Source organism: Hippopotamus amphibius, chromosome 9 (assembly GCF_030028045.1).
Source record: "Hippopotamus amphibius kiboko isolate mHipAmp2 chromosome 9, mHipAmp2.hap2, whole genome shotgun sequence".
Classification (NCBI taxonomy): Eukaryota; Metazoa; Chordata; class Mammalia; order Artiodactyla; family Hippopotamidae; genus Hippopotamus; species Hippopotamus amphibius.
The window spans coordinates 41,997,730-42,013,163 of NC_080194.1; the positions used below are offsets into that span (position 1 = coordinate 41,997,730).

The window sequence follows — 15,434 nt, forward strand, 5'->3', positions numbered from 1 at the left end:
CTTCCTTCCATGTGTGGGGCTCGAGCCTGGCACACTCAGTGTGGAAGAGCCAGGGAGCTCCAGCTGGTGCCCCTGATGAGCACTGAGGGGTGAGGCTGTCCTCCCTCCTCCGCGGCTAAGGCCATGGGCGGGCGTTGTCTGACTCCATCTTCCCCGTCGGGGGCCATAGGCTGGTGAGACAGGTGGAACCTGGTCATGACTTTTCCAGCGAGGGAAGCTCTAGGACCTCAGAACTCACCAAGGATTTGTTTGGGGGCGACCAGAGCAGAAGCAGCTTGGGGAACCTGCCACTAAGCGGGGCTGTACTCATCCAAGAACAGACACCATCTATACATAGTTGGGCCACAGGGGTTACTGTTTGCAGCAGTAGGTTGAGGGCTGCTTGTGCAAGCTGATCCTCTGCCCAGAAGTGGTGACACGTGCCAAAGGCCACTGCCACATCACTTCCTTCCCTGAAAGCCCGAGTGAGAACATATGCGTGTGTCTCTGTGTGCCGTAGAAGAACTATGACAGATGTGAGACTTCTTCCTGTGGTCAGACATTGTTCCCTTGAAGCTGCCAGGGGATTCCCAGCCCAAGGAATATCCTCATGTCCGCCCTGTCATCCATGAGTCCTGCCTGGGCCTGCCAACACGAGTGGTGGGTGGATGGGAAGAGGGTCAGGCCCAGGTGAGTATGCATTCTGAGAAGGGGTTCCGGACAGTCCTCAGCTCTGGTCCTAGGAGTTTCGAAGGAAGTGGGAGGGCAAACGTGGGCCTTCCACGCTGGGTTCCTAGGGAATGTGGCCTTTCAAGTACAGCAAGAACCAAGCAGGATCTTGTCATCCATTCTGAATAAAACTCCGTGAGCTGGGTTGGAAAGCTGAACATCCATCTTGCTTTTCTTCTTGCCACCTCTTTCCCCGCAGTCCCTGGGGTTGCCTGGCCTTTGCTGCCTTTTGCTCTTCCCATTTGAGAGCTGGGGCCTGGGGTGGTTGGCCCTGCCCAACTTCCCTGAGCAAGGTGGAATGCTGGGCTTTTGTCCTATAGCAGAAGGGGTCCTGGGCCATCACTGGGTGACTGTCCTCACCACCTGAGATCAGCGCCCTGCCACCACCACCCCTCTCATGGGTCACTCTCAACTTTGGCATCTGTTACCCAGCTATGGCTTCCCAGGTCCCCTGTCGCTCATGCCAGTGAGCCCACCATCAGAGAGTGGAATGGGGACAGGAATCATCCTTTCACTTTTGTCCTCCCTACCTCCACATCAGGCCCATGTGAGAACCGAGGCCAGGCTGTCCACGGCTGTCTCTTCGTACTTCAACAGTCCTGAGTCTCATGGCCTCCCAGCAGCCTGGCTCTGGCCTTGGTTACACTCACAGGTAGAGAGTCCTGTCTCCTCTCCCTTGCATCCCCACCCCCTCCCCCAAAGGATGATGTCTCAGAAGTCCCAGGCAGCCTTGCCTCCTGACCTAACTGCTGGAGACACTGGTATTCCTAGGGGGGAGTTTATCTGTGTCTTACAGCCCAGAAGCTCCTGGTGGGGGAGGAACTGAAAAGATGAAGATGTCAGCTAGAGCCCTGGAGAAGAGGAGCTGACTTTTAGTCTCCCACGTCTAAATTGGGAATGAGTCCAATTTTTCCACAGACATACACACAAAACCCTTGGGGTTGCAGCAGTGTTCCTGACACATCTTCCAAACCTAATTCCACCTCCTGGCCTCCCTGGCTCTGTCCCCAGCATCCTATCCTCCTGATCCCAGACGCTCAGGTCTGGCCTTCACACTTGCTCTGTGGATCACCAGTCCTGGTCTTTCTGCCTCCGCGGACCCTGACAGTGAGCGCCTCACCCGTCTCACCACAGCCCCAGGTGCATTTGACGTTGTTTATGTAGCTCTGTTGTTCCAGCCAGTGCTGGGTACGCCCACTCTTCCCTGGGAAGCGTCCTCTCCTCCCCTCAGGGCCAGAGCTTCAGCTTGTGTTGCAAGTGCTCAACTTGTCTGAGAGGTTCCTGGTGACAAGGTCTAGAGGTGCTCTCAGTGTAGCTCCCGTGATGTGGCTCACATGGGACCAGACGCAGCTGATCTGAGCCGTGGAGCTCCGAAAAGGGGGGGTTCCAGAAAGGAGGGCTCTTCAGGGCTTCTTGAGAGCCAGGTAGGGGAAATAAGATCTGTAGCTCTGGCCAAGGGGCTGGGATGACGGAAGTGAGAAGGGTTCATGAGAGTGATGGGTGGGTGTTGGGTTGGTGGTTGGAGAGAGTGGGGAGCCTGAGAAAGGCCAGGATGTGGGTGGGCTGGTGTGACATTGAGTCTGAAATGGTCAGAGTGGTCCAACTTGGGGTCCCCAGTGACTAGGAGAGTTGTCCCCTTGAATATGGTGTGACTGAAGGAAGAAGCAAGAGGCCTGTTCACGTAGAAGAGCAGAGGTGGACACCAAAGTCGTGACCGTTGGCTGGGACGGAAGAATTCATGTGTGAGAGACACTCTCATTAGTTCATGTCCTGTGTGCCCCTGGGAGGGTGGGGCTGAGGATGGTTAAAGACCCCAGGCTGATACCTGGAGAGTTAGGGGGCCTGGGAGTTAGCAAGGAGATTCCTGGCCACTATGAACTCCGGCTCAGGAGGAGGTGCAGTGTGCAGGAACTGTAAGGACTGGGCCCAGACTGCTGTCATGTATGTGTGCCTTCTCTTGGCCAGAGCCTGCTCTAGATTCCCTGATTAAATAAAAGTGAAAGTGAAATTGAAGGGAGAGGGCAGTGCTTTCCCAGAAGGATTTCACTGTATATCCTGCCCCTTCCCAGAACCAGCTCTGGCTGTGGAGAGAGCTTTACCTCCCTTTGTGAGTAGGTAAGTCCCTGGTCCCCTTTGGGCCTTAGTTTCCATCCCTATAATGAAGGGGTTAGGTTGGACTATAAACCAGTATAATGATGTAATAAGAGCTAGGGTGGGAATTCCCCTGGCTTTGTTTCTAGGGGCTGGAAGAGCTCCAGCCTGCACGTGATGCCGGTCCTCCAGGAGTTGTCAGTTGGAACAGGTGGACAGGACAGAGTAAATGGCAGTGCCTGGCAGCCCCCTGAAATATCAGATGTAGGGCGGGGCTGTGGAGTCCACAGGAAGAAGGCCACACGTATGCATGGGATCTAAATAATAAGCCCTTCAAGACGTGGGAGAAGCAGTTTTTCACCGTCTCCTCCCCCGCCTCCCCAGAGAGGAGGAAGTTGTCACAGATATATAGAGCCAGGCACGCCAGCTCCTGACACACACACCATGACCATGAGACAGAACTGGATTCCAGGTGGGACCTGGGGCTGTGCATGTGCGGGTGGAGGGGGTGGGGTGCGGCCTGAGACCAGAACGGAGCCATGTGGCCGGCCCTGGGCCGTACGCCCAGGTGGGCTCCCCCCAGCTGCTGTGCTGTTGCTTTCAGCCTCGGCCTGGATGCTGTGGCTCTGGCTCCATTCAAAGAGGGCCAAGAGGTGGGGTTTGAGGGGTCCTTTTGCCCCTCCCATTCTCTGGGCAGAGTCCAGGAATCTCTGCCAGACTTACGTGCTGGCAGCAACTCCCTCTCCAGCCAAGGTCCGAGCTAGGATGCCGAGCAGTCCCAGGAGGTAAGACAGCTGCTGACCTCTGTGACTGTCCTTTCTTCAGACTCCAGCCCTCTTTGGGCCCTGCTCCTCTGTGCCCACATCATCTCCCACCTGGCCAGAGCCACACCTGTGCCTCAGGCCACCACCGCTGCCACTGCCTCAGCTGGGATCGAAAAGGACTCCTTCTTCTCCCGGCTCCCAGCACTCCCAACAGCTAAGCAGTGCCCAGCATTGGAGGTGACCTGGCCAGAAGTGGAAGTCTCACTGAGTAAGGAGTCATTCTGACGGGAGCCCAGGAGGGCACGGTGGTCAGGGGGTGGGCTGAAGGCACGGAGGCGCCAAGGGTGGGGTTGGCTCCTGAGCATCGTCCCCCAGCCTTCTGCCACGTAACCCACCATCAACCAGGCCAGCTTGGCCGAGCACCCAGCATTCTCCCTCTCCCACCCAGCATCACCAGCATGGCACAGGGCTCAGCTCGCAGCTCCCAAGATGCTCCCTGTCAAATGGGACAGAGGATTCAGACAGAAGAAACAGAGGACTCCTGGAGTCCTGACTGCAGTGGCTCTAAGCCTAGCTTCTCCTCCCAGAGCCCACTTGCCCTCTGGCCTCCTCAGAGGAGCAGTGCCCTACTGGTGCTACCTCCTCAGCCAGGGCTCCTGAAGCTGGTGCTAGAAAGGGTCACTCTGGAGAAACAAGCTTGGGAGTCAAGTACTAGACCAAGGACCCGTCCCCAAATTCCTCTTACTCAGCCTGGGCCCCCTGGTAGACAACCACACTTCCCCTTTAACAGATTTCCCACTCCAGGTTCCTGAATCATGGCGACTGGGAAGCTGGGCATGGTGGGCAGGCCACAGCCTGGTGGAGGGGAGGGTCTGCTCTACAGGAGGGATAACAGCTACATGTGTCCCTAGATGGAACGCTGACCTTGTCCTGTACCGCCTGCAGCCGCTTTCCCCACTTCAGCATCCTCTACTGGCTGGGCAACGGCTCCTTCATCGAGCACCTCCCAGGCCGGCTGCGGGAGGGCAGCACCAGGTGAGGGGCACAGCGGTGAGGCTGGCAGGAGGGACGCCACCTCCTGCGGTCCTCTCATGGCCTTTCTTTCTCCTCTGCTCCAGGCGGGAGCACAGGGGCACGAGGACCCAGCTGTGGAGCGCCTTGGTGCTGGAGGAGCTGAGCCCCACCCTACGAGACACAAACTTCTCCTGTGTTTTCTCGGATCCTGGGCAGACTGCCCAGCGTCACCTCGTCCTGGCCCAGCTCTGGGTGAGGAACCCGAGGGAGGGCCTCCAGAGACAGGAGGAGCTCTCTGCTCCGGTGTGGGGAGGAAAGGGTGGGCTCTGCCCACAGCACCCTCTGGCTAATGCCCACCAATTCCCTGAGCCTGGGCAGCAACTAGAAAGAACAGGACTCGGGCAGGGGAGGCATGGCCTGGAGGAAAGTGACAAGGGCTGTCCCTCCCAGCTTGGCCCTGATCCTTGTTTGCTTCACTGCCCTAGGCTGCTGGGCTGAAGACAAGCGTGCCTGCCCACACGAGAAGGCCCGCTCCCCAGCAAGACTCCTCTGCTTCACCATGCCGATAGTGAACCCCAGGCTCCGAAGCCTGCTTGAGACGCCACCTCTCCATTGAGGTCTGTGCACTCTCAGCCCAGGACACACTCTGCATCGACTTCACGTTGTATTTGTTTCCTTTGATGGACTGTCCCAGGGAAGTGATGTGAGCAGAGGCTGCTTCTGACCCACAGCTGTATCGCTGTCACCCCAGCAAGGCCCACGATGGGCTCTCATAAATGATCTCCAATGGTGGTGTGCTGATGTCTGCCCAGTCATTTATCCTCTCGGCCATCCATAATTCCACTCAGAACGTGGCCTATCCCAGGAGAGAGTGTGGGAAGAGAGAGGATGCCACTCAGAAGCTAAAGACAAAACCAGATTCAGGGACACAGGTCCTCAGAAGAGGAGAGGCCAGCCCATAATGCTCCTCGGGAGCAGAGGCCAGAAACAGAGTGTGGGAAGATCCTGTGGCCTCAGAAAGGCCAGGAGAAGGGATTTGAGAGAAGGTAGGTGGTCTGAGGACAAAGATATGCTGCCCTAAAAAGCCCAGGTGTCCCTCCTTTTCCCACACAGATCAAGGCATCTCAGCATTCAAGGGAGAAAAATAGACTTTATTTACAAGTAATAACATTTAGAAAAGATCCATCCCTGGCCCTTAAAAACCTTCCCATCACTCCAATTCTCACCCCAGTGCAAATCTGGGGAGGGTGGGGGAGGAGCTGCCACTGAAGGCTGCCCCCCATCCCCTACCGAGGCACAGGGTCCATTTCTCCTGGAAAAGAGCATTTTTTGGGCAACTGTGCCCTTGGGTGGATGGGAGCACCTGGGAGAGGGGTGCTCCCACTAGGTCAATGCCCAGTCCTGGATTTCAAGAGCAAGGGCCCTTGCTAGGCCCCGCCACCGGGAGCAGCAGGGACCAGGGCCTGCTCCTCTAATGGTCCCTTCTAGATCCAGAGGCTGAGGAGGACTGGCTGAGCCCAAGGACCCAGCCTCTCAAAGCCAGCCTCAAATCTGGTTGTGATGGAGAAGTGACTTTGCTCTAAGAAAACATCAGGAGGCAAGGCAGGGAGAGGACCCAGACTGTCCAGGCTCCAGGCCAACTCTTGAGGACACACCTATTCACCTGGTGAAGGTCCAGGTACCAGGCTGGGGTGTCGGCAGGCATCACTGTCTCTAGGGGTTTGGCCACTGTTGGCCTGGGAGCTGAGAGAAGGCACTGAAAGGGACAGAAGGGGGAGGACCAGGCAAGGGCAGCATCAAGGACACAGGTGGGGCCACTCACTGGTACTGGCTCTTTAGTGCTTTGCCTGAAAGAGAGAGACAGTCTACTCAGTGTAGGAGACTCAGTGCCAGCCTGCACCAGCGGGCTGGGGGAGCCGCCCTCCTCCTCCTGCACACCCCAGACTAGGGTCCCCTCCTTGGTACGGCCCCGGACCCATCTACCTTCAGCTTACCAGGGGCTGGCTGTGCCTGTGCTCTCGGGAGAAATGGAATGGTGTCCTCTCCTCTAACAGGGCCAGGAGCATCTGCTCTCAGTCCCCGCCCTGCCTGGAAGCAGTCCCAGGGGTGGCTGGGGGAGGGGAGGGGGCGCCCATGCTCCTACCGGGTTCCTAAGAGCCAAGCCCCTCCCCCTTCCCTGTCAGTGCCTCCACCTTGCCCTTGGCCCGCGGGGTGGCAGTGGCGGCAGCGATGGCGGCGGCAGTGGCGGCACTGGCTGTGGTGGTGGCAATGCGAGGAGAGCGGCGGGTTCCACTGCGAGGGTTGGGAGAGGCCTTGGACGGGGCTTTCTTTGAGGCTGCCCTCCGCAGGAGGCTATTCCCAAGCTTCTTGGGCGTGTTGAGGATGCTGAAGGCCATCGACTGGCGGCGGTCGGCCTGTAGGGAGGAGCTGTCAAACTGGGGGCACCACCGGCCTCCCAGGCCAACCTGCTGCTCTAGGACTCTGCCAGCAAGGCCCCTTCAGGGTCTCCCTTCGGCCCCAGGCTAACCTGTTTAACAACAGCTGGAGCTGCTTTCTTCTGGGCCTCGGTAGTGCTCTGTCTGCGCCCTTCATGTCGTTCCCGGGGAGTCATGGGGCGTGGGAAACAGGTGGTGGCCTTCTTAGACTATGGGGAAGAGGACACTTAGGCCCACAGCACAAGAGGACAAGTAGACCGCGTCCAGCCAGCACTTGACCCCCTGCTGAGCCAGGAGCCTCCCCACTCATAGACTCTGCGAACGTGGCAGCTGCTAGATAAAACATGCGGGCCAACCCCGCCCACCTCAGGGGTGCCAGGGCCCTGGTGGGGCTCTGAGGAGACCCGCTTGCGCTGCTGCCGGGTGGTGATGCCGGTGCCCTCAGCTATCTGGGCTGGCTGCATGCTGGCTCGCCGCAGGGTCTCCCGGGGGTCACCGGTTTTTATCTCCTCATCTGTGATGGTCGGCAGGCTCAGGGAAGGCTGCATGGGGTAGAAGAAGTGGTCAGTCGACCCAAGCTGTCTGGATATGGAGCAAGACTGCCCCAGAACTCTCTTCACTGGCCTGGCAGGTGGAGCAGCTGGAACCTTCCTATTGTAAATGGTTCCCCTCCTGTTGTCTTCCTACCTACGCCCTGCACAATGCCTGCCAAGGGCAGTCCCAAGAGACCTCTCTGAGCTCCTGCCCACCCACAGCTCCTACCTTCACCCCGAGCTCCCTCCCTGCCAGCTATCTGACCAGAAGCAGTCGCCCTCCTCGGCAGGCCAGGGCACTGGGGTGGGATGCCAAGGGAGGAGGAGGCGAGCCAGCACAGGCAGGTCCACGGAAGGGGACCCCAGACCTCACCCTGGACTCCAGGGGGTAGCAGGTCTTCAGGTGCGGGGGGCACACGCGATTGCGCTGCTGCAACTCTGCAATGCGGTTCCAGTCATCCAGCTGCTCGGGCTCATCCTGGCACGTGCCCACGTAAAAGCTGTTCCTGCCTGTGGAGGGCAGGGAAATTGGAGCAAGTGGGGCTGGAAGGCCAGGAGGGGAGGGTGGAGGCACCATCCTGCCAGCCTTTGCTGCCACCACTCCTGTCTATCCAGCCCTTGGCCTTCAAACCCGGCCCCCCAGTGCTGCAGATACAGGTGCGGGGCTCACAGACCATCTCTACCCTGGAAACTGGCTCACTGCTTCTTCCCTGAGGTCATATGCTGAGGCCAAGAAAAGCTAATGGAGGACCAGGAATCGATACCCAGAGTGGTCCTGAAGGTAAGAGCCTCCCAAAAGAATCTGAAGAGAGATCCCTGGCCAGCCCCTTCCCACCTGAGAAGGGGCCTGGACAACTCCTGACAGCAGCTGGGCAGCACTCTTGTGCTGGGAATCCCAGGCCCCTCATGTAAGTGTTTCTGGTTTACAGCCTGGCTGAGAATGACATCAGCCTTACTGCCCAGCACAGACCCTTGATGAACAACAGGCAAGGCCCTGAGACTGCAGGGAGGAGAGGCAGGTGAGGTGCCAGGCAGTGGCCAGGAAGCCAGCTGTGGGTATTCAAAAGCTTGTCCCTTCCCTTGGCCAGGATCTGCTTCCAGTCTAATCTTTGGGTGTGTTAAGTCCCCACAGTTCCCTCACCTGGAGGGGCCCCGCTGGACACCCCAGCCTGGGAGCGGCGAGCAGAGCTGCGAGTGGTGGGCCGGTAGCCAGGCAGGCTAAGCAGAGCCGCGTTGCCATCGTCGGGAGAGCCCAGGCGGGCTAGAGACTGGGTGGAGGAGGTGGCTCTCGGGCCGGCCTGGGAAGCAGGGGCAGACTGCGTGCTATAGAAGGAGGAGTTGGCGCTGTCTGGCTCCTCCACATCTAGCTTCTGGAAGAGAGGATGCACCTGTTGCAGTGGGGCTGGGGGCCCTGACATCCTATAAAGAAACCTCCCGTTCCCCTTCCCAAAGCGCCTCAGACCCCATGGCTGCATGTGTCCACGCTGCTTTGCACAGGGTCCTCAGCTGCACATCTGCAAGAAATGGGCCTTGTTGCCAGAATCCCACACAAGGTGCTGAGGCTGTCAAGACTCTTTTCTGTCCACTTTTCCACTGAGTCTATTAACAATGCTTTGAGGGAGGGAAGGCAGAGTGCATCAGACCATTTTAGAAGTGAGGTGCAAAGGAATGAAGTGACTGGCCCAAAGGTCACAGAGCAAGGAAGTGGCAGAGCTGGGGCTGGAACCCACGTCTCCTGAGCTCGTCAGGCTCATCCCAGAGTGTCCCTCAGCCCAAGCGTGCCAGGGCCCTGACCACCTCTGAGAACTTCTCCAGCTTCTTGGTAGCAGAGGTGCTCCCCCAGCCTCTCCTCCCCAACCTCCTTGGGATATGGAAACAAGGACCAGAGAGCCCCTGGCCAGGCAGGCAGCCCACTGGGCAGCCACAACACATCTCAGCTGCCCAGGGTGTGCTGGGAGGCACAGGCTAGGCTGCAGCTTCACACGGTCTCCCCTGAGCCTGCACAGGGTCCGTGCTACCTGCGGAGAGGACGGCAGCCTCAGAGTCAGTGGACAGGCAGCCGAGTCCAGCCCTGCCCCTTTCTACAAGAGGCCTAAGCAAGTCACCGCCCTTCAGCTTTCCCATCTGTGGGTATGGACTGGTCAGCCCCACCCGCCTCTTGAAGCTGCTTTGAGGACCTGATGGAAAGATGCCCTTGAGCGGAAGCGAGCATTGCTGGCGTGCAGCCCCGCTCCCAGCAGCCTGACCTTGGTCATGGTGATGTTGATGATCTGCGTGGTGCGCCGACGAGCAGAGCGGGTCCTCCGGCCTGAGTCCAGGAAGACGTCCCCCAGGGAGTCCAGGCTGCTCTCCAGCGGGGGCTGACCCCGAGCGGGGATGGGGGTGAAGTAGAGACTCTCCAGGGATTCTACCTTGTGGGGCAGACGCTGGGAGATGGGTGAGGCTGGCTCTCCAGGGATGCTGGTACCATCTGGCTGGGTACGAGGCAACTTGCTGTGGGGAAAAATTTGCTGAGGTGCCATTCCTGGAGCTACAAGGCATTTTGTCCATCCCTTTGCTCCAAAGCAACCAAGTCCTACAGTTATTTCAAGACCAAGTCAAGCACCCCACCCTCTCTGATTTCCCAGAAGGGACCAAGGAGAGTGCCTTGACCGGGGCCCTGCCTTCCACCCGCTCTCCATCCCTGGTGAGACCATACACTCCATGGCTCTCTGAACTCCTCCATACTAACAACTCCCAGACCCACTCTCCAGACCCACATACCCACTGCCCCAGACCTCCCCTCGACTCCACAAAGAACGTGCCCCAAACCAAACCCACTGTCTGTTCCTCCTCCTGTATCTCTCATCTCAGCAAACAGGAAGCTGGGAGGAACAGCCTCCACCCAGGCCCCCCAGCCACCAACCTGGGTACAATCCTACCTCTTCTCCTGCCAAACCCAATTGAGGGGTCTCCTGATAGCTCTCCTAACCACACCCCACTCCACTCTCACGCCCTTCCCTTGTCCCCTCCCACCTAGACTTATAACAGCCTCTGAGAGAGAGACAGAGTGGCAACAAGGAAGGACTCACACCAGGTTCAAGCCTAGCCCTGCCATTGTGTGACTGCCCCTCTGCCCCAGTCTCATCTGTGAAAGGAGATAACCATAGACTCTACCTCAGAGAGTTGTTAAGGGATAAATGAATTAATATTTTTCAGGTGTTTATAACAGTGTCTGGAACACATAAGTGTTTAACATTTATAAAAACACATTTATTGGTTTTATTAAAGTCTCAGCTTTCCCCTATCAGGATAGGCTTTCTAAGATGCAAACCCGACCATGTGCTCCTCAATTGCAAACCCTTCTGAGGCTTCTCAGTGCCTTGAGCATCAGGTCTAAACACCAGCCTCCTTCACAGTGGGGAGTCCAGTCGGCCCTCAGGGACCTGGGCCCAGGCCCTCCCAACTTCACTTTCCAGCCCAGTCAGGCTCTTTCTCGGCCTTTGCTCTCACCGTTCTCCTCTGTCCATCAGACACACACCTACGGCTTCTTTCAAGACCGGAGCAGGAGCGACAGCCTCCATGAAGCCTTTTCTGACCACTCCTTTCTTTTTACTCCCACTGTACTATATACAAACATCTGGTCTAATACCTCTAGTACTTTTTTTTTTGACATAACAATAAACTGCATATATTTAAAGTGTACAATTTGATATTTTTTCTTATTAATAATGTATATATGGCAATCTAATACTTTATTCTCCTCTAAGAATAAGCTTCCAGAGGGCAAAGGAGTCACATCTTATTTATCTCATAGCCCCAAGTGCCCAGGGTACAGGCTGATAAACCGTTGGTGCTCAATGGACAACAGACTGAGGAGGAAGGGTGCCTCCTGACCTGGTGATAGTGAGTGGGGTCCCCTCCTCGCAGCTCAGATCCAGGCTGTCAATACTCAAGTCCAGCTGAGGCTTAGCCTGGGGCTCCCGGCTCTTTAAGGCATCAGTCGCCACCTGGAACTTGCCCAGATCCCGAAGCTGCTGGTCGGCATGGGCAACCTGAGAAGGAGAGGGCCAAAGGCAAAGTGAAGGGAGGCCTAAGCAGGGATGGCTGAGGAGAGGAGGGCACAGGGGTCCAATGTGACATTGCTGATGGGGTCAGTGCAGCCAGAGCCTTACCTGTGCCTCCAGGCTGCGCACCTGGGCGGTGAGGAGGCGGCAGCTCTGCTCGGCCTCCTTGGTCTTCAGCCCAGCCTGCTGCAACTCCCGGCCCAGCCGATCCGCTTCAGCCCGCAGCTCCTTATTCTCCGTCTGCAGCTGCTCCAGGCCCCGCAACTGCTCCTGCAGCTCTTGGTTCTGCTGCTTCTTGGCATCATAGTGAGTCTTGGCCTTCTCCATCTGGGTGGGTGGAAGGGCGGGTGGGTGGTGGGGCCGGGGCGGAGGTGGGGCGGGAGGGCAGGTGGGCAGGGCCAGGCCCCTCACCTGCAGCTTGTAGTGCTCAGCCGCCTGCTCCTTCTGGCTCAGCTGGGCCTGCAGCTCACCCAGCTGGGCCTGGAGGCGCTGCGCCTCTTGTTGGCTCTCACCTCCCTGGGCCTAGAAAGCATGAGAAAGGCTGACCAGGGCTGCTGGTCTGTTTGCTCCACTGGAATCCACTGACCCCTAGCCTCCTGGGCTCCATGGATGTTTTCAGACTCCTGCATATGCTCTCGGGACACACAAAAAGGCCTTTTACCCCTTCCCAACTCCAGTGGACCAAAACTCCACACACCCCCTCAGAGTCCACCTTCTATAGGAGCTTTTCCTGTCCAGCTAATGCCATTTCTGGAAGAGTTCTGGCAGCCTGCCTTTGCCTTCTTTGAGACCAAGCACCAAACTATCTCACTCTCTCCATGAGTACATCGTCTCCCTGAGGAGGAAGAGCACCGATCCCCAGGGAACACCAGGGAGCACGGAGCTAGGCACACAGCTAGACACGTACACTCATTTCTCCTCAAAACCACTCTGGGAACTAACTTTATCTGATGAAGAAACTGAGCCCAGAGACTGAAAGCAAACTGACCAGGGTCACAGTGATTAAAAAGCAGAGTAAGATTTGAACCTTGGTCCACCTGACTCCAAAGCCTGTGTGGGCTCATTTATGATGCTGGCACTGCCTCCTATCCAGACCACAGACTCCTAGGGAGCAGGGCCCGTGGCAGACTCTCTGTCCACCTACGGCATCAGCAAGTACTAAGTCTGTAGCAGGCACTGGACACGGCCACCCAGCCTCACCTCTCCCCATCTCCCAGCACCAGGAATGCCCCTAAGAGGAGTATAACACGCAGCTGTTTACCACGTAACTGCGGGTGGTATGGAGTACGTGGCAGTGAGCTGGGGAAACAAAGCTCTGAGCTCCCACCAACTCCTGTGACCCTCCCGGGGCCACTGGTGTCAAATTTCTTTATCCTTAACTAAAAGCTGTAAAGCCTAGAGCTGCAAAAAAGCAAATATTAAACCAAAGAAGGTGACATCACTGAAAGCATTAAGAATATTAAACTGCACTGTAATATCAAATGTTACTGACATTCTCACTCCCTGAGATTTAACAGTGCAACCCAAAAGAACTTTCTGCAGGGATGGAAATGCTCCGATTTGCCCTGTCCAGTATGGCAACCACTAGCCACACATGGCTACTGAGCAGTGGAAATGTGGCTAGTGTGACTGAGAAACTGAATTTTGAATTTAATTTTAATTTAATTAACCACACATGACTTGTGGCTACTGTGGCGGACAGTGAAGGCCTGGGGGTCAGGAGCCACTCTGGTCTTCCCTCAAGAGCTCCCAGAGGCACAGGCAGGGCTCCTTAGTCTGCCAGGGCCCAAGGTGCCCCAACCCGGAGGCTTAGCACCCGCCCTCCCTGCATGTCCTAAGGCTGACAGAAGGTGGGCCCATCCCCCAGCTGTCCCACCTTCAGCTTCTGCTGCTGCACCTTGCTGGCTTGGTCATGGTCAGCTAGCTTCTTACTCAGTTCTTCCACCTGGGGCAGGGAGGGAAGAGAAGACAAGACTTAGGGGGCCTTCCCCTGAATGTTGAGACAAATCATGGGGTTTCCCAAGACCAATCCCCAGAGTTCCTGGAAGAAGAAACTCAGGTCCTTTGGCCTCCAATCAGGGAAGAGCCTGCTGCCCAGGCTGGCTGGCAGGACCCGAGTGATGTGACCCAATGCAAGTGGTGCCAGAGCCCCCTGCCCGTGCTCGCCTCCACCCCCTGCCTGCAGAGACCAGAGACAGAAGCAGCAGAGGTGACTCAGGAGCTGACACCTCACCACGCCCTACTGCCCCCGCTGCCGTTCCCAGCCCCAGCCTTCCTGGGGCAGGACAGGAACAGGCCACCCACTCTACAACTCCAGCAGACACATTCAATGAATAACCCACCCTCCCCCCCGAAAATGCCAGAGCAAAAGCCCAGATGCTCAGACCTTTTCCCAAAACTTACAGGCCATTAGGGTTGGCGCTAGCGGTGTGGCCGCTGTGATTAGCACAGGGATCAGGCTGCTGAAAGATGAGAGCAGGGGCAGCACAGGTGCTCCAAGCCCACCCCACTCCCAAAGAGAGGATGAGCAGAGGGCAGGAGGGAACGAGAGGGCGTATAACAGCCACAAACACTCCTGGCTCCCCCAGACATTCCAGGAGCTCAAGCATGATTAGCAAAGGTGAGAGGCAAGGGCTCCATTGCTAACTGTTTGCATTGGGTTTGACCTTCCCTATCATCTCAGGCTTCTCGGAGGAGGTGATGGGAGGAGAGGTGGTGGCACCTCAGCAGGCCCAAGGTGATGGGGTAGGAGCGGTGGTAGAGGAAGGGTGCTCCCACTAAATACCAGTTCAAAAGCTTTGGCGTCTAGGGCAGCACAGAGGACCTCGCGAGGGTGAGGCAGCCAGACCTCCCCTCCTCTGTCTTGTGGAAGCCCCTCCTGCTCCTCTCAACCTTGGCCTTCCTGCTCCCAGACACCTCTGTCTCATGCTCGGGGTTAAAACCCCAGAGAGTGATGGGCAGGCGTCCTGAGCTCACAACCCCCCTAATCTGTAGGGGCCGCCTTGCACGTCACCTTTCTGGTTTCTGTGGGAAAGAAGGGGACTGTGTTAAACAAGGCCCGTGGCCATCCTGCAAGTCCCCACAGTTGGGTACCCAAACTCAGAGCAGGACTTGGAAATCTGGGAATCCCACGGGCAGTCTGTCACTGGATCTGGTATGGGAAAGATGAAGCCTACCCTACCCCTTGTCCCTGACAGGCGATGAAAGTACAGAAGCGGGGGAGAGGCCAACCTGGGATGGGTGGGATGAGGCCTAAGAGAGGGCCCAGCACACTGCACTCCGGGGCAGCCTGGGCCTGGGTTCCTCGGCTTGACCCTGCCCCCTTCACAAACAGTTCACAACAGGAGCCGGCGGAGGCAAGCTGCAGCCGGGGCCATGCACCAAGACAGGTCACCGCTTAAGCAGCCAGCATTTAGCGAGGACCTCAGGCATTACCTGCTTAGTCTGCTCTCTCTGAAATAACTCTAGCTGCTCCACCTGCACGTGGGGAGGAGCAACGGGGACAGTGTGAGATGGGGGCCACGGAGGCACCGGCCCTGCTGCCAGGCTGACCTCACCAAGGCTCTACTCTTCCCCCCAAGGAACTAAACGTCTAGTGATTTTTTTTAAATGCCAGCTGGGCTCATTCTAGTCCCCAGCGGCTCTTGGGGACTCCACGGCAAGTGTGCCTCCTCACAACAGTATGCCTCAACAAGCTGATGGCCTTCACAGCCTGACTCCAGGGACAGAGCCTTCGGGAAAGGAGAGGCTACTGATGTTTTCTGCAGGCCAACAGGGGGCAACAGACTTGGACTCCACCAGCCACCTCTCCTCCTCTGCCACCCAGTGAGTGAGAGGAGACAA

General features: G+C 57.4%; 2 protein-coding genes across 13 annotated transcripts in view; one reads left to right on the forward strand and one right to left on the reverse strand.

The window, feature by feature from the left end:
- The first annotated feature begins 18 nt into the window (after window positions 1–18).
- On the forward strand, window positions 19–5,387 carry IL18BP (interleukin 18 binding protein). Of its 2 annotated transcripts, none has more exons than XM_057747539.1 (5): window positions 19–3,271; window positions 3,625–3,831; window positions 4,475–4,598; window positions 4,682–4,829; window positions 5,063–5,387. In XM_057747539.1, exons 1-5 carry the CDS (start codon window positions 3,244–3,246, stop codon window positions 5,144–5,146), a joined length of 591 nt encoding a protein of 196 aa, XP_057603522.1. In that variant the 5' UTR covers window positions 19–3,243; the 3' UTR covers window positions 5,147–5,387. The 2 variants fall into 2 exon arrangements, with proteins under 2 accessions (XP_057603522.1, XP_057603523.1); XM_057747540.1 differs by having other exon boundaries at window positions 19–2,450.
- Window positions 5,388–5,707: 320 nt separating this feature from the next.
- The window catches only part of NUMA1 (nuclear mitotic apparatus protein 1), an 84,755-nt gene continuing 75,028 nt past the window's right edge, over window positions 5,708–15,434 (reverse strand). For 10 of the 11 annotated variants that reach the window (XM_057747507.1, XM_057747512.1, XM_057747508.1 and 7 more), the window contains 12 exons: window positions 15,027–15,068; window positions 13,468–13,536; window positions 12,003–12,113; window positions 11,700–11,918; window positions 11,422–11,579; window positions 9,792–10,038; window positions 8,687–8,915; window positions 7,919–8,055; window positions 7,378–7,554; window positions 7,105–7,221; window positions 6,770–6,991; window positions 5,708–6,424 (listed from right to left, as the gene is read on the reverse strand). In XM_057747507.1, coding sequence (XP_057603490.1) covers window positions 6,413–6,424; window positions 6,770–6,991; window positions 7,105–7,221; window positions 7,378–7,554; window positions 7,919–8,055; window positions 8,687–8,915; window positions 9,792–10,038; window positions 11,422–11,579; window positions 11,700–11,918; window positions 12,003–12,113; window positions 13,468–13,536; window positions 15,027–15,068 — 1,740 coding nt within the window. In that variant the 3' untranslated portion in view covers window positions 5,708–6,412. The remainder of the gene's footprint in view (window positions 6,425–6,769; window positions 6,992–7,104; window positions 7,222–7,377; window positions 7,555–7,918; window positions 8,056–8,686; window positions 8,916–9,791; window positions 10,039–11,421; window positions 11,580–11,699; window positions 11,919–12,002; window positions 12,114–13,467; window positions 13,537–15,026; window positions 15,069–15,434) is intronic. The other variant, XM_057747513.1, reaches the window with a different exon arrangement.